We start from the raw sequence: 22,688 nt of genomic DNA, 5'->3' as shown, positions 1-22,688 counted from the left end.
GTATGGGGGTTGGTTTCAATTCCAACTGTGGTTCCATTGCGCTCAGAAAGGATTATGCCATTAGGAGTAAATAGACTGATAAAAGCAGCAGTGGTTGCTTAGCAACAGGAAGCCCTTTTAACATAGAAAGTTTTTTGTTCTTAGTTTAGCTGAATTTGTGAGCAATTGAAGAAAGATACCAGGGATTGAACATCTCTCAATTCTGCCAGGAGAAAGCCTGGACAGGATGGGAACTGCAAAGAGGCAGGCTTCCCAAGCAACCAGTTGCTGTCCAGATAACCAGGGAATTGAGACAGAAAGAATGCCTTGAGATGACTGAGGTTAAGAGAATAGACAAAGTTATTGTCCAGAAGAATTCAAGGAAGAATGAAGTGTTTGGTGTTAAAGAGACAATTGCAGTAATTGGATTTAAAGTGTGAAAGAAGACTTCAAAGGTAAATCAAAAGTTTGATGCTACTTTAATTGAGTCTAGGAATCAAGAGATGTACAGCAGTCAAGACAAACCCTGAAGGGAATGATGTAAATCCTGGATACTGGATCAACTGTTAAAAGTGAAGCAAATGCTTTGTTTAAAGGGGTCATTTGGAAAACATGGACTGGGATTTTAGAATGCAAATCATTAATGGAAAGCATTATTGTGAAAGAAGATTTTAAAGCATATTTTGGAGTTTGGAAACTCCCAAGTGACAATAATCTGGGGGAATTATGAGGAGAAATCCACAGGCACTAACTTGAGATCAGAGTGGAGTGTGTGTATTTGACCGCAGCCAACCTGAGTGCTAAAACAGACGTTATATTACTGAGACTGCTGTAGCTTGTGATTTACTTTGTAATCCATGTTAATTTTAAAATATATGTGCATTTGTTCAGCTAAAGGTGTGGGGAGGGGGTGCGGGAGAGGGTAAAGGATATTGTATCATAATCAATGTTTTCTTATTTAATCACTTTTATTTATTGTCAAAGCTAATTAGCGGACCTGTGACTTTGTTCTTCTACAATTTTTTTAAGCCAGGGTTCCATTCTGAAATCTTCCCGTCCAGTTAAACATCAACTGGGATTGTGACATTGTACAAATTATGATATTCTGTGACTTCATTGAGGGTTGGGTTCCCAGCAAGGGGCTTAGCTAATTAAACAATGTACTGCCATGATGCCTAAATCAGAAAAGAAAATTTCTCATTTAAGATGGCAACTCTAATGGTAGTTCATTCATGAGATAGAAAATGAGCCTTAACATGGGGTCTTAGCAGGTCGTTCAGCAAACTGGGAGGTTTGTGGTTAAATGCAATCTATTATCAATTGATATCCAAGCAAGTGCATTTATAACATGGCTCATTAAATAATAGTTGACCTGGACAATATTCAGGTTTGGATTAATAAGTGGCAAGTAACATTCACACCATGGACGTGGCAGTTTATGACTATCTGCAATAAGAGAAAATCTGCCCATCATTCAATAGCATTACCATCACTGAATCCCCCACTATCAACATCTTAGAAGTTACCATTGTCAAAATACAAGGCTACAAAACAAATCAAAGTCTGGGAATAACTCATTTCCTGACTCCCCAAAACATTTCCACCATCTATCTACAAGACACAAGTCCAAAGTCTGATGGAATACTCTCCAGTTACCTGGCTATGTGCAGTTCCAACAACACTCTTAAAACTTGGCACTATCCAGGACAAAGCAGCCCATTGTTGACATTCCATTCGCCACCTTTAAACATTCTTTCCCTCAATCACCAATGTGCAATGGCAGCAGTGTTTACCAGCTGCAAGATGCACTGCAGCAACTTACCAATGCTCCTTCGACAGCACTTTCCAAACCTGTGACCTTTATCACCTTATCACTGGGTTACAGGGTTGTAAACTGGATAGTATTGCAGTAGATAAGGAGGATGTGCTAGATATTCTTGAGGGTTTGAAAATAGATAAGTCCCCTGGGCCGGATGGGATTTACCCTAGGATTCTCTGGGAGGCAAGAGAGGCGATTGCAGAGCCTCTGGCTCTGATCTTCAGGTCGTCGTTAGTCACAGATATAGTGCCAGAAGACTGGAGGATAGCGAATGTTGTCCCATTGTTTAAGAAGGGGAATAGAGACTTCCCCGGGAATTATAGACCGGTGAGTCTTACTTCTGTTGTGGGCAAAGTATTAGAAAAAATTATTAGGGATAGGATTTATAGTTATTTAGAGAGAAATGAATTGATTGGTGATAGTCAGCATGGTTTTGTGAAGGGTAGGTCGTGCCTTACTAACCTTATTGAGTTTTTTGAAAAAGTGACCAAAGAGGTGGATGGGGGTAAGGCAGTTGATGTGGTATATATGGACTTTAGTAAGGCATTTGATAAGGTTCACCATGGAAGGCTTCTGCAGAAAATGCAGATGTATGGGATTGAGGGTGATTTGGTTAATTGGATCAGGAGTTGGCTAGCTGATAGAAGACAGAGGGTGGTGGTTGATGGAAAGTATTCGTCATGGAGTTCGGTTACAAGTGGTGTGCCTCAGGGATCTGTTTTGGGGCCACTGCTGTTTGTAATTTTTATAAATGATCTGGATGAGGGTATAGAAGGATGGATTAGTAAATTTGCTGATGACACCAAAGTCGGAGGAGTGGTAGATGGTGAAGAGGGGTGTCATAGTTTACAGAGAGACTTGGACAAGTTGCAGAGCTGGGCCGAGAGGTGGCAGATGGAGTTTAATGCGGAAAAGTGTGAGGTAATTCACTTTGGCAGGAATAACAGATGTGTAGAGTATAGGGCTAACGGTAGGACTCTGAATAGTGTTGACGAACAGAGGGATCTAGGTGTATATGTGCGTAGATCCCTGAAAGTTGGAAATCAAGTTGATAAGGTTGTTAGGAAGGCATGCGGTGTCTTGCCGTTTATTGGTAGGGGGATTGAATTTCGGCGCCGCAACGTCATGTTGCAAATGTACAAAACTCTGGTGCGGCCGCACTTGGAGTATTGTGTACAGTTCTGGTCCCTACATTATAGGAAGGATGTGGAGGCATTGGAGAGGGTGCTGAGGAGGTTTACCAGGATGTTGCCTGGTATGGAGGGAAGGTCCTATGAGGAGAGACTGAGGGATTTGAGGTTGTTTTCGTTAGAAAGAAGGCAGCTAAGAGGAGACCTTATTGAAACATACAAGATGATTAGAGGTTTAGATAGGATGGACAGTGATAGCCTTTTTCCTCGGATGGAGAAAGCTAGCACGAGGGGACGTAGCTTTAAATTAAGGGGTGGTAGTTACAAGAACATAAGAACATAAGAAATAGGAGCAGGAGTAGGCCATCTAGCCCTTCGAGCCTGCCCCGCCATTCAATAAGATCATGGCTGATCTGTTGTGGCTCAGTTCCACATTCCCGCCCTCTCCCCATAACCCTTAATCCCCTCGCTTATCAAAAACCCATCAACCCGCGTCTTAAAAATATTTAGCGAGGCAGCCTCCACCACTTCAACGGGCAGAGAATTCCAGAGATTCACCAGCCTTTGAGTGAAGAAGTTCCTCCTCAACTCCATTCTAAACCACCCCCCTTTATCTTGAGGCTGTGCCCCCTAGTCCTACTGTCCTTTCTGAGCGGGAAGAGTCTCTCCACCTCTACCCTATCCATCCCATTCATCATCTTATATGTCTCAATGAGATCTCCCCTCAGTCTTCTAAACTCTAACGAGTACAAGCCTAGTTTATTCAGCCTCTCCTCATAGCTCAACCCCCTCAACTCCGGTATCAGCCTAGTAAACCTCCTCTGCACTCCCTCCAAGGCCAAAATATCCTTGCGTAAGTGCGGCGACCAAAACTGCACACAGTACTCCAGCTGTGGCCTCACCAATGCCCTATACAGCTGCAGCAAGACCTCCCTACTTTTATATTCAATCCCCCTCACTATGAAGGCCAGCATCCCACTAGCCTTCCTGACCACCTGCTGCACCTGCAGGCTGGGTTTTTGCGACTCATGCACAAGGACCCCGAGGTCCCTCTGCACCGTCGCCTGCTGCAGTTTTTCTCCACGTAAGTAATAGTCCTTCCTACCATTCTTCCTACCAAAGTGAACCACCTCGCACTTGCCAACATTAAATTCTATTTGCCAGTTCCTGGCCCATTCGCCCAGCCTATCTAGATCCTTCTGCAGACTCTCCGCACCCTCTGCGCAATTATAGGACGGATGTCAGAGGTAGGTTCTTTACCCAGAGGGTGGTGAGGGAATGGAATGCCCTGCCTGCTGCAGTTGTAGATGCGCCTAGTTTGGGGGCGTTTAAGAGGTCTGTGGATAGGTTTATGGATGGAAAGGGATTGGTTTAGGTTAGAGGGTCATTGCTTTTTTCTTAATTGGTCGGCGCAACATCGTGGGCCGAAGGGCCTGTTCTGCGCTGTAATGTTCTATGTTCTATGTTGAAGGTCAAGGGAAGTAGATGCATAGAAACACCACTATCTGCAAGTTCCTCTTCAAGCCACACACCATCCTGACTGTGCCTTCATTGTCATTGGGCCAAAATCTTGGAACTCTTTCCCTAACAGCAGTACGGCTGTATCTACACCACATAGACTGCAGCAGTTCGAGAAGGCAAATCACCACCTTCTCAAAGGTAATTAGGAATGGGCAATAAATGTCTGCATCTCATGAGAATTACATTTTAAAAAGATTAATAATGGATACCTTAGCCAGTTTTTCTTCCCTTACACTGGACTGTTGAGATCAATGGCAGTATTCCTACAATTACAGTTGCTGAAGTCAGCCTACTTAGCATTGAATGATGATTGAAACTATTATCTTCCTTGTCTGTACAGATTAGGTCGTTACTGGATTAATAAATTCATTGGACAATGGGAAGAGTGGTAAAATTGTTTCTTTTTTCATGTAGCAATATATATAAAACAAAAAGAAGAACACCTTTAAGGAATATTATGTGGATATGATGCTGCAAATTTATAGAACAGTATGGATAGTATCTTAGTTGCTAATATCACTGGTTGCTATTGTTCACTGACATACATTAGTAAATTACCTCTATTATAGTGACATTTCAGCAGAACATATACTTTGGCTAATTTTTTGGTATATTGATCACATGCTCTGATGAGATGCAAACTTAATTTATTTATAACTAGAATAATTTATACCCATACTGAGGCTTTGATGAAATGAAATGTCTTAAGGATCTTCATAGAGAAATTATAAAACACAATGTGACACTGAGCCACATGAGGAGATATTATGACAAAGGCTTTGTCAAGGAACTAGGTTTTGAAGAGTGCCTTAAAAGATGAAAATATTTTAGAGAGACAGAGAGGACTAAGGAGGGAATTCCAAAGCTTATGTACTAGGAAAGTGAAGGCGTGGCAGCAAATGGTGGTTTGATCAAAATCAAGGAGATTCAAGAGGCCAGAATCAGATGAGTGGAGATATATCAGAAAGTTGTGGGGTGGAAAAGATTACAGAGGTGGAATAGGGCCAAGTTATGAAGTGGTTTGAAAACAAGGATAAGAATTCAAAAATCAATTCATTGTTTGACCAGGAGCCAATGTTGGTCTTGGAGCACAGGGGTGATAGGTGAATGGATTTTGTGCAAGTTAAAAGAGGGGCAGCAGAATTTTGGATGACCTCAAATTTTTGGAGGCTAGAATGTGGGAGACCAGCTAGGAGTCCATTGGAATAGTCAAGTTGAGAGGTAACAAAAAATGAATGACAATTTTGGCAGCATATGAGGTGAAGTGGGTCAATTTGGGTGATGTTATGGAGTTGGAAATTGTTTAAATGAATATGTGAATATATGGTCGGAAGTTCAACTTGGGGTAAAATTGATTTGATTCGATTTATTGTCACATGTATTGGTGAAAACTATCGTTTCTTGCGCACTATACAGACAAAGCATACTGTACATAGAAGGAAAGGGAGGGTGCAGAATGTAGTGTTTGAGTCATAGCTAGGGTGTTGAGAAAGAAAAGAGTTAGAATAGAGTTTTAGAAGCACAGAACAGTATAAAAGATGGAATTTAAAGGTACGCTGGGCACAGCTTGCAAGAAGTTGCTTTGTGCTGGTGCCATCTTGGATTATATGATACCAATGTTACAAACAGACATATTACAGCAGTGTGTGTTTTAGAGGCATGGTGATATTTTTGCTTTTTTTTGTACTTTTGTTGAATTTTATGCTTACCAAATTGAGGGTTATCTGTGCTTCTGAAATAAACAGTTACGCACCTTACTCACCTTGCGGAAGACAGAGGGGAACTGGCGGATGTGGTGTTTCTTGATTTTCAGAAGGCGTTTGATAAGGTGCCACACAAAAGGTTGCTTCAGAAGGTTAGGGGGCATGGAGTTGGGGGTAAGGTGTTAGCGTGGATAGAGGATTGGTTGTCTAATAGGAGGCAGAGAGTTGCTATCATTGGGTGCTATTCTGATTGGCGGTCGGTAACTAGTGGAGTGCCGCAGGGATTGGTGCTGGGGCCTCAACTATTTACCATTTATATAGATGATCTGGAGGAGGGGGCTGAGTGTAAGGTGTCGAAATTTGCTGATGACACAAAGTGGAAAAGCAAATTGTGCGGAGGGTGTGGAAAGTCTGCAGAGGGATCTAGATAGGCTGAGTGAGAGGGCAAGGACCTGGCAGGTGGAGTACAATGTTAGCAAGTGAGAGGTTATCCACTTTGGCAGGAATAATAGTAGGAGGGATTACTATTTAAAGGGCGAAAAGCTGCAGCATGTTACGGTGCAAAGGGACCTGGGGGTCCTTGTGCATGAGTTGCAAAAACCCAGTCTGCGGGTGCAGCAGGTGATCAGGAAGGCAAATGGGATGCTGGCCTTTATAGCGAGGGGAATAGAATACAAAAGCAGGGAGGTCTTGCTGCAACTGTACAGGGCAGTGGTGAGGCCGCAGCTGGAGTACTGTGTGCAGTTTTGGTCGCCGCACTTGCGCAAGGATATTTTGGCCTTGGAAGGAGTGCAGAGGAGGTTCACTAGGCTGATACCGGAGATGAGGGGGTTGAACTATGAAGAGAGGCTGAACATACTGGGTTTGTACTCATTAGAGTTTAGAAGGATGAGGGGGGATCTTATAGAGATGTATAAGATAATGAAGGGGATGGATAGGGTAGAGGTAGAGAGATTCTTCCTGCTCAGAAAGGACAGCAGGACTAGAGGGCACAGCCTCAAGATAAGCGGGGGGGGGATAGTTTAGAATGGAGTTGAGGAGGAACTTCTTCACTCAAAGGGTGGTGAATCTCTGGAATTCTCTGCCCGTTGAAGTGGTGGAGGCTACCTTGCTAAATATATTTAAGACATGGGTAGATAGGTTTTTGGTAGGCAAGGCAATTAAGGGTTATGGGGAGAAAGCGGGAAAGTGGAACTGAGCCACTTCAGATCAGCCATGTTCTTGTTGAATGGCGGGGCGGGCTCGAGGGGCTGGATGGCCTACTCCTGCTCCTATTTCTTATGCTCTTATGTTCTTAGCACCAAGATGGAGCATTCCCAGGACATGAAAAATTCAAATCATATTCAGGAAAGGGTCATTTTCTTTGTGTTTCTTTTTAGTTTTGCATTGTATTTCCAACATTCAGTTACAGTTAAGGGAAGTTTTGTTTTATGAATTTATACCTACTAGTAATTGGGCAGACCAGATCAATTTTACTTAGATCCCTTGAAGATAGCAAAGAACTCATGGGGACAGGGAAAATTTCAAAACAAAATTTGATACCAGACACATAAGGTGATATTTGTCTAAATGGCTAAATATCAATGCTGGACGGCATGGTAGCACAATGGTTAGCACTGCTGCCTCACAGCACCAGGGACCTGGGTTCAATTACGGCCTTGGGTGACTGTGTGGAGTTTGCATTTTCTCCCTGTGTCTGCAGGGGTTTCCTTCCAAAGATGTGTGGATTAGCGTGGTAGGCCATGCTGAGTTACCCCTTAGTGTTACGGAGATTAGCAGGGTAAACACGTGAGGTTACGGGATAGGGAATGGATGAAATTGTTGTTGGTGCAAGCTTGATGGGCTGAACGACCTTTTTCTGCACTGTAGGGATTCTTTGAGCCCTGTTTATCTTAATGAAAACTAGAAATTTTGTACACATGTATATGTTCGTGATGCGAGACGAGGAACTCCTGACAGCGCCATAACCGATTTCTTCCACAAAGTGGACGTTGCTGAGCCACGTGTCAAAACATGATGGCGGTTGTGAATAAGGTCTATTAACTCCAATAGGCAGCTGTTCAGTTCCAGGTTGAAGGCGCAGAACTACTTCCGGGTGGTTGCTGGGCCAGAGACGGTGGGAATCATGGCTGCTGACGGGGTGCAGGAGCAGGTTTTAAAGCTGCAATCTCGCTTGTCAGAGACTCAGGAACCCAAGAAGGTAAAGAATTATTTGACTCTGCACTTTTAAATCACCTCGGGGTTTCGAGGTGGGGCTACATCGCAAGGAACGGGCTAAATAAATCTTACCACGGAAATACATTTGACTAACACCTGGGAAACCAGTGATCGATCTATTGAATAATACAGTCAGACCATTGGGGAACCAGGGGTCAGGCCAAGGGTCCTACGCCTGGACGTTTCTCTTTTATGTGAGGTGTTAATGAGCTTGTTTTATTATTTTTAAAATTATTTTCGATTTCTGTTTTATATTAACAAATAATATGCGTGTGTAAGAATTTCTACAGTGTAGTATGGGAAAGTGATGACATTGCACTCTTTGAACATCTGAAGAATCCCGATTAATTATTTTAAACTCACTGGCCAGATTTATTTTTAAGAAAATATAAAGGTTTTGATGTCTCGTTGACTTTAAATATACTTGATTTTGTAGTGCAAATCATCCAGACTTTTTGTGGGATTCAAAATAATTTTTAGAGATGGGGTTAAGTGATGGCCAGTGGCTAGTGTAAATGTATGAAATGATGCTAGCAGATAATTTTGATACCTTGCTGCATGTATGGTTCTCAAAGCAATATAGGTTGTGTGTAAAGGAAGTGGTGTGGATAAATAATACTTTGCTTTAGTCAAACTTGTTGATTGGTTGAATTCTGCTGATCGTTTTGTATTGACTTATTAGATGTTATATAATGCTGCCAGTTGGTTGTCATAATTGCAAGCATACAGGTATACCTTAATTTGCTAGGCAACTCTGTCCAGCCTCCTGTGTTTTACTCTGTAAACTTGAGGGTCATCCAAAAGTCTGCACATGTCCTAACTCTCACCAAGTGCCATTCACCCATTGCCCCTCTGCTTGCTGACCTGCAATGACTTCTGGTTAAACAGTACCTTGATTTTCAAAATGTTATGCTTGTTTCCCCCCATAACCTGGCCCTTTCCTATCTCTCTAATCTCCTTCAACCCCATAACCCTCAGAAATTTCTGCTTCCTGAGTATTCTTATTTTCACTCACTACTGTTAGTTTTGTACTTTTGACTTTGGGATTCCCTCTCATAAATCTCTCTACTTCTATTTCCTCCTTTTAAGATGCTCCTTAAAATGGCTATAATTGACCATGTATTTGGTCAACTTCCTAATATCTCCTTTATAACTTTGTGTCGTATTTTGTTTTATAATACCCCTGCAAAGTGCCTTGGAATATTTTATTACATTAAAGGTGCTACATAAATACAAGTTGTTGTGAATGGCTATTGTGCTTTGGTTGGAAAAAAAAATGAGAGACTGTGATGTTTTAAAAGCAGCTTGCCATGGTTGGATCTGTCTGAGATGTAGCAGAGCATGAAGCTTTTAAAGATAATTTTAATTTCTTAACATCCATACAGTTGTAAATGTTACAATAGGTTTTCATTGCACCTTCAGTTTGGATTTTCTGTGGTTTCTATTTGTCAAAAAAACCTTCTTTGAAGCTACCTTTTTGATTCAATTTGGGCTTACTTAGATGTATTATTCTATGCTGAGCTTTCTGACATAATATGTCCTAACAAGAAGTACAGACTGCAATCTGATGCAGATTGGCATTATAACACCTACTTTGCCACTAGATGCTGTAAAATAGGGTATAAAAATCAAATTGGCTCTAGATCAGTTTAAACCAAACTGAATTTAGTTTGCCATTTAAAGGGTAACATTTTATCAAAATTGCTTTGGTGCTTCTGCTGTCTCCTAATCCCACTGTAGTTGGACAGCTGGCAAACCTGGCGTCAAAAGGTACTTTCTGAATTTCTAAGATGTCTGTATCTAAGCTCAATCAGCTAGCCGTTTTGAAGAAATACCAACAATTTGTAAAGGGCCTTGAACCATTACAATTTCATACAAGAAAATTTTAATGGTTGCTTAGCTGATTTTATGGGCTCTGGGAGTAACTTTGTCATTTTCATATATCTTGGCTATCCACCTGTCCTGTTCCTGAGAAAAGCTAAGTGGGCCTTCTTTTGTACTAATTTAATAACACACTGACTTGCAAGACCCCTTCAAAAACAGTTAATCATCACACATTTATGTTTTTATGACAATCTGATAACTAATTTATTGGTGGTTTTTTAAAAACTGATTTCAGTTTTTTTTAAACAATTATTTTTGAACTCATTCTCAGTTTAGGTAGACCAGTGATGTCGTCACTACCCCACTGTACCCATGATAGACATTGTAGGTTTGACTCTGAGTTGGCGCATAGCTGCAGTTCAAACAACATGGAGACTAAATGTTTTCTACAAAGCGAGAAGGCAACATGGTTTATTGATACTAATGAATGCCATACCAAGATTTTGAGGAGGAAAAAAGTTGGTGTATTTATAAATTCTATGTAATTTAGAACATTTTAACAGTTTTTTACATTACAAAGTATCTTGTCAAGAGTTTTAACTTCTGTCCTGATGAAGGGTCATTGACCTGAAACATTAACTCTGTTCGTGTTCCACTGATGCTACCTGACCTGCTGTTTCTGTTTTTAGTATTAGAATTCTAACATTGTTTGTTTCCTTTTTTATTATTGGATACTTTCTAAATATAAATGATCAAAAGTTATCCACTTGTGAATACTTGTTCACAAGGGACCATTTCAGCAGCTGTGTCCCTGGGACTTCTGAAGAATTACTGTTCCCTATTTAGTCTGTATAGGTGAAGTCTTGATAAACATCTACTTGGTCTAAGCATAAAATAACTTTGCATTAGCACACCCACTCCAGTTTTAAGTGGGGTTTCTTCTTGGAAAATTGATTATTTTTCCAAAATGTAATAGAATAATATGTACAGACAACTGGATAACTAGGAGGAAATTGCAAGTTGGCATACAGTCAGGGTTCAGATGACACATACCCTCTGATGCCAAATCACATCATCACTCCTCAGTTGCACAGCAGTTACCTTTGCACAACCAATGACATTTTGTTTTGAAATGCAAGGTTGTATTATTATTTCCTGTATGCAGAAATCATGGTTTCTTAGTTAATTCATAGTACATGCACCTCTTGAACCTGAATGATATAAGCAGTAATTCCTCTTAACCAAGTTGGGTAATCAATTACTATGAAGGATTCAGTAGGTTCAACCCCTTGGTCTCAACAATTTAGTTTTTAAAAATTCACTAATGGAATATGAGCATCACCAGCTGGGGCATCACCAGCTGGTCCATCATTTATTGTCCATCCCTGCTTGCCCTCAGAGGGCATTTAAGAGTCAACCACATTGGTTTGGGTCTGGAGTCACATGCAGGCCAGACCAAGTAAGGTTAGCAGATTTTGTTCCCTAAAAGCCGTAAGTGAACCAGATGGGTTTTTACATTAATTGACAATGGTTTCATCATTAGATTTTTAATTCCATATTTTTTATTGAACTCAAATTTCACCATCTGCCATGGTGAACCTGAGTCCCCAGATCTTGCTCTGGGTCTCTGGAGTACTATGCCAGTGACAATACCACTATGCCACTGTCTCCCCTATTGAGCTAGTTGACATGAATGGTGGTGATTTGGGCACTATAGTCTTAGCATCCGTACACTAGAAAAAGGAAACTCTCCATCTTCCTGCTCTGATTGCCATCTCCTGGAGATACATATGTTGAATTGGCTGAATGTGTTCTCCAGTTGAAAAACTTGTTGACGCACTCAGGACATGTATGAAAAGAATGATTATTTGGTGACCAGTGCTTGTGGAACAATACCCAAAAAATAGTTAATGTCTCCGGGGAGAGAATGTTGATGAAGAAACATAGGCAAATCTAAGATCATGCTGCAATGTGCCATTCTGTTCCTTTCTCTTTCATGTGCTTATCTAGCTTCCTAAATGCATCTGCGCTACTTGCCTCAAGTTCTGCATTTCACTACTCTCTGGGTAAGGAAATTTCTTCTGAATTCCCTTTTAGATTTATTAGTAATTATCTTGTATTCATTGCTTCTAGATTTAGTTTCCCTTGCAAGTGGAAACATCTTCTCTAATCTTATCAAATCCTTTCATAATCCTAAGGACCTGTATCAGACTACCTATTTCTCTTTCCTTTGAGAAAGGAGCAGCAGCCTATTCAGTCTTTCCCAATCAGTATGCTATCTCAGTTTTAGTATTATCCTGTGTAAATCCTTTTGACACCTTCTCTAGTGCTGCTGAATCTTTTTAATAATATTGGGGCCAGAACTGTGTACATTATTTGTGTGGTAACACTAATGTTCTGCATAAAGTTAATATAACTTGTCCATTTAACAGTTGTTCTAGTAATGAACATCAGAGCTTTGGTTGCAATTTTTAGTAATTTGTTTACCTGTTCACTAGTTGACTTTTTCATCTATCCCATTAAGACACTTGTTTTCCAAGAGGTATGTGGCCTGCTCATTTTTCTAACCAAAATGCAACATCTCACACTTGCCTACCTTGAAATTAATTTTCAGTTAAATGTTCATTCCGCAACTAAATCTTATTTGTGCAATATCATAGCCTTCCTCAGTATTAATGATGCTCCCCAATTTAGTGTCGTACACAGATTGAGTTCAAATTGTTTATATAGATGGTGGTCCTACATAGATCCTTGTGGAACACCATTTTTTGCTGGCCTGAGTAACTGCCTTCAACTCTTAGATTCTCTACCAGTTAGTGTGTGAGAGCAGCCTTATCCTCAATGCTTCAGCTTTATTCCTTGTTGATTTATGCATTAATTGAGTTCAATGCGTTTTACACTGGGGAGTCACAGGAATAATGCTTTATGTCACTGTGTGTCAATATGCTCATAACCAAGTTCCCTTTGTCAAACCTTTTAAATTATCACAATGTCTTCCTGTTTTAAATGAAGTGCCTGTAGGCTTTCCCATTTGAAATAGAAATTGCTTTGAGACTTCATGTGGAAAGATAATTTAAACTGTAGAATTCTTGTTCATTTGTTAATTCTCGGAATCACAGTGCAGAGGGAGGCCGTTTAGCCCTTTGTGTCAGTACCGGCTCTCCGAGTGAGCATTTCACTTCCTGCTATTCCCTACCCTTTCCCCCTAACTCTGCACATTCTTCCTTTATAGAAAGCAATCTAATTCACTTCTGAAATTCTCGATTGAACTGCCTCCATACGCACTCAGGTGGTGCATTCCAGACCCCAATCACTTGGTATCTGAAAATGTTTTCCCTCCTGTTACTTTTACTCCTCTTGCCAATTACTTTAAATTTGCGCCTTCTCATTCTCAATCCTTTCATGGATTGGAAGATTTTCCCAATCTGCTCTTTTGAGACCCCTCGTAATTTTCAATATCTCTAACAAATCTCCTCACAATGTTCCCTTCTCCAAGTGAAACAGTCACAATTTCTCCAATCTATATTCATAACTGAAGTTTCTCCCTCCTGAAACTACACTCGTGAATCTTTTCTGCACTCTCTCTAATACCTTCGCATCTTTCCTAAAGTGCGACACCAAGAGCTGAACGTATTACTCCAGTTGAGGTTGAACTAATGTCTTATACAAGCTCAACCTAACCTCCTTGCTCCTGTACTTTGCCCCTATTAATACAGCCTATTACACTGTATGCTGAATTAATCACTCTCTCAACCTGCCCTCTCAACAATTTGTGCACATATACACCCAAATCCCTCTGGTCATGCATCCCTTTTAGAAATGTACTTTTTAGTTTGTGCTATCTCTCCATGTTCTTCCTATCAAAGTGAATTACTTCACACTACTTTACATAGAACATCAGCTACGACTTCCCACCCATTCCACCAATTTGTTTATGTCCTTTTAAAATTCTGTTCTACTCTCTCAGTTCGCAATGCTTCCAATTTTCATATTATCTGCAAAATTTGAATTGTGCTTTGTAAACCAATGTCTAGGTCATTATATGCAAGAATCTCAACATTGACCACTGAGGAACTCAGGTGGTGCATTCCTCCAGCCTGAAAAACGTCCACTTACTACTTCCTGTCATAATTTTGCTGCTGTCCCTTTTATTCCATGAGCGATAACTTTGCTGAAAAATCTACTGCGGGTCACTGTGTGGATGTATTTTGTTAGTCCGTGCGCACCATATCCATAGCATTGCTGTCATCATCTTTCCCTGTTACTCTGCAAACTACTCAGCAGGTTAGTTAAACATGATTTTTCCTTGCCAAATGCATGCTGGCTATCCTTAATTAGTCTCTATTTATCCATGTGATTATAAATTTTGTCCTGAATTATTGTTTCTAGAAGTTTCTCTACCACTGTAGCTAAATTGATTGGCTTGTAATTGCTGGGCTTAGCTTTACATCCTTCCATTAGACCAGTTGTTGAGGAGCCCTTATTTTCCCTGGGAGTGTACTTTGGGTACTCTGCAGAAAAGCAGTGAACAGCTATGTTAAGCCTTGGGCTGAGTGATCAAACTATATGCTCCTCTCTTCTAGTTTGTTAGCAAGTAGTTCTAGGTAGTTGAACCAAAAATAGAAAATGCTGGAGAAACTCAGTGGGTCTGACAAAATCTGTGGAAAGAGAATAGAGCCAATGTTTTGAGTCTGGATGACCCTTTAAGAGCTGTTTTTGTTTCAGGTTCCAGCATTGACAGTAATGTGCCTTTACTTTTAGGTAGTTAGTCAGTAGACCTAATTATAGCATTACATGAGCGAAAGCATCCATTCCACCCTACCATGCTGTAGAATTATCAATGTCCACTTGACAAGGCAAAGTGATAGGTTATCAGACGAGAGATGTTACCCCTCTGTTTTTGGCCTATTGTGAAGTGTTACAGATAGTATATTTGGCTTTTCGTTGATTTAGAAATGGGACACAAGACCTTAGGAGCAAATCTTCTAAAAATCTGGTTTTAAACTTGTAATGGCATCAGATGTACAATTATGAGAAATACTGCATATTTTCACTAAACTTTGTACAACTTGCTTTTCTTTAATGTTTTCTGGGTATTTTTGCAGTGTGCAGTATTTTGTAAGCAGAGGCTGTCTTTTATCAATTAATGATGTACTGAGTTTTCTGCTTTTGGTGCTGTGATTGTCTTGACACCCTTTAGAGGAGAGAAGTTACTGACATCAGGAAATATGCCCAGGCTTCCATGTTCTCAATATTGTAAAAAAAATGCACTGATCTCTTTTGAAAATGAGGACATAAGCATGTGTGTTGTTTTAGTTCCATGGGTCCTTTTACAATCCCAGGATGGTCCAAAACATTGTATTGCTAGTCAAATACGTTTTGAAGTGCAGGCACTGTTGTAACGTGGGAAATGCAACCCCCAATTTGTGCGCAGCAAACACCCGCAGACAGCAATGTGATAATGACCAGCTAATCTGTGTTTTTATTGAATATTGTGGATTGAGGGATAAATGGTGGCCAGGTCAATTTGAAGTTGAATTGGGATCAAATTTTGAAGATAAGCTTACTCTTATTTCTGAGGTGATCAATCAGAATCTTTCTTTGTGCGCTGTTTACAAAAAATAATTTCATGATATTTTCATTCCCTGTGGTTTGATTGTGGTGATGATTACTTGTATTCAATTTCTTGTGGTGTTCATTTGAAACAACAATATGTTATGTTTTAAACAGTTCAATTTCATTCACAATGGTACATTTGTTTTTCTGTTGTCCGCTCATGGGCACTGGCTGGTTGACATTTATTGTCCATCATTAATTGTCCTTGAGAAGGTGGTGGTGCGCTGCCATTTTTGAACTGCTGTAGGAACAGCCACAGTCCTGTTAGAAGGGGAGTTCCAGGATTTTGATACAGTGACAGTGAAGGAAATGTTATGTTAAGGGAGATTCAGAAGCACGTTGTAACATTGTAATTCTGAATGTGTTTTGTGGGCAGCTCTATTTTACTATTCTAAAAGGCAAAACATATTGTTGTTTTAAAACTTACTAATATTAGTCACCACATTTCTATGTAAGCTGAGATATCACAGATGCTCATTTCCTCAATATGAACAGATTATCAGTGAATCTTTATTATTCACTTAATATTAAATACAACCCACTTATGATGAGGCAGTAGTGCCCTAAGTGCTTTTCTTTTTGCTTTGCATGGTAACTCATAAGGCATATTTCTTGTTCTTTTATTTTCCAAATTTTTGAAGATTTGATTTCCCCCTCCACCCTTCATTGGGATCTGGTTGATGCCTCGGAGCTTGCTTTAGCCAAAAGGATAAGATAATTCATGTTGACTTTTTTACAGTCCATATCAAGCTGTGCACTGACTGAGTAACAAGACTGTGAACCTTCCTTGCTCTCTTCCCCCCCATTGCATCTCCCCTTCCCTTCCCTCTTCTTTTCATAGAATCCTGCTTTTGAAAAATAAACCACCTAGTGAACTCAGTAAGTCTTGTACTCTGAAGAGCAGGTGTGATCTTGACAGGTAGCTCATTCTGTGCATGATAAGTAAGCAGACTATAGCCATGCTTTGTTGTTAATGCTTAAGTCACTGGATGTAATGTTTGTTCTGACTGTACAGAGTTCCTGTTTATTCAGCAAAGGGTAGTGTTGTATTCTCAATAGTTGTCTCATCTGCTCCATCCTGTAATTGATTTGTTTGTATTCCTTTGGAGCTTAATAGGAACTATTAACTTTGGAACTATTTTAATTATTGACACGTTCAAATGAGCTTGATATTATGATCAAGCATTTTATAATTCAAGGCCTTTAGTAGCCTGACTATTAGAGGTTGCTGTTGAAATTTCAGGAACAATAAGCCCACGCAGTGTAGCAATAGAACACTTCTGCTTTTGGGGATGGGTAGAGGGGAGAGTAATTGGCTGAAGCAAGGTTACCATTGTGTCCCACACGTTAGAAATCTATTTTCAGCTCTGCTCAGCTTGATGGAATAAAATCCTTCTATAACTTGTTTGACAGTTTATATTTTTTTATAATGTACTTTATAAATTATTTACTCAGGAGATTCCAAGTACAGTAGATGGCAATCTCAGCTTAATGGCTTGTTGATATCTTCCTACATTTTGTTTTCCTGTGGCTAAGTTTCTCCTATCACAATACAGCTGTGATTAGAAATTTACTGTAAAGAGAATAGCAATTATGAACTGACTGATTTTTTTCTTGGAAAGAAAACAGAAAATGCTGGAAATACAAGCATATCATAGCAGCATCTATGGAGAGAAACAGCTGTGACCTTTAATCTGATCATCCTTTTTAACAGACTTGGTGTACTTCTTACTAATGCCAGAGGTTGACAAGTTAGAGATCATTTTGATTTCATAATCTTCATAGAATGGGGCAGGAGGAGGCCATTCGGCCCATCAAGCCTGCACCAATAACAGTTCCACCCAGGCCCTATGCCTGTAACCCCACGTATTTACCGTTAATCCCCGACACTAAATGGATAATTTAGCATGGCCAATCCACCTAACCTGCTTATCTTTCAGACTGTGGGAGGAATCTAGAGCACCCGGAGGAAACCCACCCAGACACAGGGAGAATGTGGAGACTCCACACACAGCGACCCGAGACCGGAAATGAACCCGGGTCCCTGGCACTGTGAGGCAAATCCATGTCCTCTGATTATTGAACTTCTTGTCAGTGGAAAGTTCCTCCCCATTTTAGTCCACCAGAGTGAATATTTACCAATTACAGACCTCAACCATGTTATAATACAGATTATTCAATCACTTTCGAAACAATAATAGGAAGCCAGACTGTTTCTTGAATGTGTGTAAATTGAGAGAGGTGGATACTCAGAGAGACTTTGGTGTTCCTCGTGCATCAGTCGCTGAAAGTAAGTGCGCAGGTACAGCAGGCAGTCAAGAAGGCAAATGGTATGTTCGCCTTCACAGCGAGAGGATTTGACTGTAGGGATAGGGATGTTTTGCTGCAGTTGTACAGGGTGTTGGTGAGGCCACACTTGGAGTATTGTGTACAGTTTTGGTCTCCTTATCTGAGGAAGGATGTCCTTGCTATAGAGGGAGCACAGTGAAGGTTTACCAAGCTGATTCCTGGGATGGCAGGTCTGTCATATGAGGAGAGACTAAGTCGGTTAGGATTATATTCACTGGAGCTCAGAAGAGTGAGAGGGGATCTCATAGAAACTTATAAAATTCTAACAGGGTCAGACAGGGTAGATTCAGAAAGAATGTTCCCAATGGTGGGGGGAATCCTGAACTTGGGGGTCATAGTTTGAGGATAAGGGGTAAACCTTTTAGAACTGAGGTGAGGAGAAATTTCTTCACCCAGAGAGCGGTAGAATTCACTCCCACAGTAAGTAGTTGAGGCCAAAACGTTGTGTGATTTCAGGAAGGAATTAGATTTCGCTCTTGGGGCTAAAGGGATTGAGAGATATGGGGGAAGGGAGGATCAGGATATTGAATTCAATGATCAGCCATGATCAAAATGAATGACGGAGCAGTTTCGAAGGAACACAAGAACAGGCCCTTCAGCCCTCCAAGCCTGCACAGACCATGCTGCCCAACTGAACCAAAACCCGTATCCTTCCAGGGACCGTATCCCTCTATTCCCATCCTATTCATAGTAAGATTTCATTTTGTCAAATTTCTCTTTTCTGGTTTTTTCTTGTTAAAGCCAAGTTGTAACCACAGCCCTACTGAGAGGGTGTGATCGCCACATATTGAATACTATTAATTTGTCAGCCCTCCATTGCCCTCTGTCATTTTTCCCTCAAATTGCTGAAGCTGCATCCAATAAACCTATTACCTTTTTATTTACTTTTGTCACAAGTAGGCTTACATTAACACTACAATGAAGTTACTGTGAAAAATCCCCTAGTCGCAACACTCCAGTGCCTGTTCGGGTACACTGAGGGAGAACTTAGCATGGCCAATGCATCTAATCAGCATGTTTTTCAGACTGTGGTAGGAAACTGGAGCACCTGGAGGAAACCCACACAGACATAGGGAGAGTGTGTAGACTGTGCACAGACAGTAACCCAAGCTGGGAATTGAACCCAGATCCCTGGCACTGAGGCAGCAGTGCTAACCACTGTGCCACTGTATCTGGAGAATCTTGAGTGTAAATGTTATTTGTTACTGTGTTCTGAACTTGAACTTCACGTTATAATGCTGTACTATACGTACTTGGATGTTCCAAGCTGTTAATATTTAATCCTTTGTTAATAATTAAATTGGTTTTATGTTCTCAAAATGTTAACCAAAACGCATTGAATCCCCAATTCTTAGTGTTAGTTGTTTGTTATCATTTTTTTCCTCTTCACTCCCATGCTATTCTGATGGTATTGATTGGCTTATAGTCAAATATAACTTCTGTGTATATGTCTAGCTTAGGCTGTTAGATGGGCTTATTATAATTGAGCTAGATACTTTGCTAATCTGCTTCATTAATGGTTTGCGCTGAAAATTGCACATTTCTGTGCAACCTTCAATTATTTTTGTCATTTTAAATTTGCGCTCTCTTATTACAATCCTATTGACCTGTGTAAACAATATTTTTCTAGTATACCTTGTCATGACCATAATCTTAAAAACCTTTGTCAGGTCACCTTGTTAGCTCTCATGAAAAATATTCTATTTCTCAAGTCTTTCTTCATAAAAGTGGCCTCCCTCCTGCTAGCTTGGGTACGGGAACTCAGTAAGAAATCTGCTATCTTGAGTTATGATATGAAATATATTCACCTGTTGCTATGTTGACCGTTCCATCTTGACTGTTTTCTGTCATTTTACACACATTTCCTGTCCTTAATGCTCTATTGATGAGTGGTTTCTGGCGTTAGCAGTGAGTTTCTTTGAATTATGGTTTTGGTGTTCAGACCTTGCTATCAATAGCTTTTAATTTTTTTCCACAGAACAAAGACTGTTCTGTTCTTGATTTGCTATGCAGCTAGAACATAATTATGAAGTACTTACTTGGTTATGGCTTTTCATCGACGTTAATAAACCTTTGATAGGGTGCGAGTAATTGGAAGTGATGTAAAGATGTGTTTTGTTTAAACACTAGTTAGCTGGTTTCAACACAAGTAACTGGACCCTTGATGAGCAGCACTGTGTGTTCTCAAAGATCTTTATTCTACTGCAAAATGATTAGGAAATCTACTACAGGCACAGGGTATCCTGGTTACAGACTAGCTTTTTTCTCCCAATTCCTTTCTTTCATGTGATCAGCTTGATAACAGTTTCCATAGGTAAATTATCTCAATGTCCAATAGAGAACCTTACATATTGATAAGCATCCATGAGGCTCAATCCACCCATTCCCTGAATTCAGATGACAAAGTAGAGTGCTAATGCATTACACAGCCAAAGTTACGGTCAAGATTGATTGAACAGACAAAATGATTTGTAAAAAGGTAGACAAAGTATTGTGCAACAGTCAGCAATGTAAAGCATCCATCATGACAGCTGTTTCAAAAGTCAGTAGTTCTATCAGCTGAGCCTCTAATACATGAACACTTTTTTTTAAACAGTGTTTTAACCTTTGTCTGCAATGTTGAAATGATAAACTGAAGATTGCTGTATTTTGTAAGAATATTTTCTCTTTGAGATAAAAGTAGAAGAAATCAGATTACCAAACTGTTAACAGTTTTAATACGTTTATGATGAATCGGCCTAGAAATTTCTTATAACCAAACAGTCCAGTAACAGCCTGCTTTCTTCCCCTACAGAAGATTTATGTGATGTCTTGGTGATGAGTAGCACAATAGTTTTTTGCTTTTAAAAAAGCTCCATATTTCTCAGCTATTGATCTTGTGGAATAGTCTGTAATCCTGAGCCCAATCTTCTTTGCTCCAAAATTTCAGTGTCATCTCTCTAGCTTGTGGGTCAAGGATTAGTGTGTCTGAATTGTGGAAGCGATTATGATTCCTGTCATCCCAATGGAATGGCTTGCTCCTGATATGGGATCTACTCATGAGCAACAAATTCTCTCTCTCTCTCCTTCATTTGTGCTACTGTTCCTTCAGGGTGATTGTTCGCCATGCAGACGCTTGCGCCAGCAACAACAAAGGTCAAGAGCTTCCACAAGCATGACGATAGCAAATTGCATTTTTATCCATTCTATTCCGGAGGGATCCAAGTAGTGGGATCCATGTATCAAAATGTATTCTGAAGCTGAGAATCAAAGTGTCATTAAGTATGCTTTTCAGTTTCTATACAGCATCTAAAATCCATTTTGGACCTGACTTACTGCCATTTTAAAAAAAGATACACAAACTATTCAGCCGTAAAAGGACAAAGCAATCCATTTAGTGGTTCTCTTGCACACTTTTGAAATAAGCGCATGATTATTTCAAAAATATGGTTTGCATTTTGAAAAACAACATTTGCAACTTTGTAGCTTATTTAAGGTCATTTACTGCCAATTTGTTGCAAAAAGTGGAAGATGCTACTGATCTGTGCTAAAATCAGAATTTTACAATTGGAATAGCTCAACCCATGCGTGTGCTGTGCCTTAACTTTCCTTGCCTTGTATTCTAATCCAATTTGGCTTGCCACTGGGTGGTGTTGAGCAGAGACCTCTCCCATAGGATGGGTCGAACTATGCCTCTCTCTGTCTGTCTGCCAGGATATGTATGTTAGTTGAAAATTAATCGAGGGATTTGTGAGGAGAATAAAAATAAATAAAATCACTCTTTTTTGACTGAAATTGGGCAATGAATTTATAGTGGTATAGACAAAAAATTTACTGGAATATGTTATTTAATCACAACTATATGGATTAATGATTAGGTCTGTGTATAACTCGGCAGCAGCAAAAGGTTAACATGATGTTGCAAATATAAATGGCAGTGACATATAAATGAAAATTTTAGATTTCTATTTTAAATGTATAGCGTACTCAACAAGAATTTGTTTTACCATTATTACCATTTCCAACGTTTCAAGGTTCAACATGATATTGAGTCTGAAGGCTTAGCTGTTTCTTGACACAAATAATATTACAAGATGATTTTCTACATTAATGGTGTTACATAATTTCAATATTTAGTTTGTAGCCATTGCACGTGTATTTGATGTGTTTTTACTTTGAATAGTATTGTATTTATTCATATTGTATTTGACCCTGCAACATTTTAGTAAGGGGAATGAATAAGAAATTTTTTGGCCATTGGATCCTGCAGCAAAGTTTGGTAATGCTTAGAATTAGGTTTGCATCCAATTCAATAATCTGTGCACTGCTTTGGGACATGTACAATTTTAATGCGCTAATTATTTCATGTGGTTTTTGTTGAAACTTTTTAAAAAAAACTCAACAGCATGGAAAGATGGGTGAATTGTGTCTGTTTGTCACTCTTAAGATGATGAGTGTCAGGTGGTTGCTATTTTTGCCGTTTAGGCAACTGTGCCATGTCAGAATGGCTGTTTATAACTGGCATCAGCAACTACTCAGTGTGAGATTCCC

General features: G+C 39.9%; 1 protein-coding gene across 1 annotated transcript in view; it reads left to right on the top strand.

Annotated features, from left to right (window-relative positions):
• The first annotated feature begins 8,259 nt into the window (after nt 1–8,259).
• eloa (elongin A) overlaps nt 8,260–22,688 on the top strand; it is a 60,190-nt gene continuing 45,761 nt past the window's right edge. The window contains exon 1 of the mRNA XM_080211234.1: nt 8,260–8,352. Coding sequence (XP_080067360.1) covers nt 8,278–8,352 — 75 coding nt within the window. The 5' untranslated portion in view covers nt 8,260–8,277. The remainder of the gene's footprint in view (nt 8,353–22,688) is intronic.

The sequence above is a fragment of the Carcharhinus amblyrhynchos genome, chromosome 24 (genome assembly GCF_965287045.1).
Source record: "Carcharhinus amblyrhynchos chromosome 24, sCarAmb.v2.hapA, whole genome shotgun sequence".
Classification (NCBI taxonomy): Eukaryota; Metazoa; Chordata; class Chondrichthyes; order Carcharhiniformes; family Carcharhinidae; genus Carcharhinus; species Carcharhinus amblyrhynchos.
The sequence above is the reverse complement of the archived record's forward strand: the minus strand, read 5'-3'. Positions and strand labels throughout refer to the sequence as shown.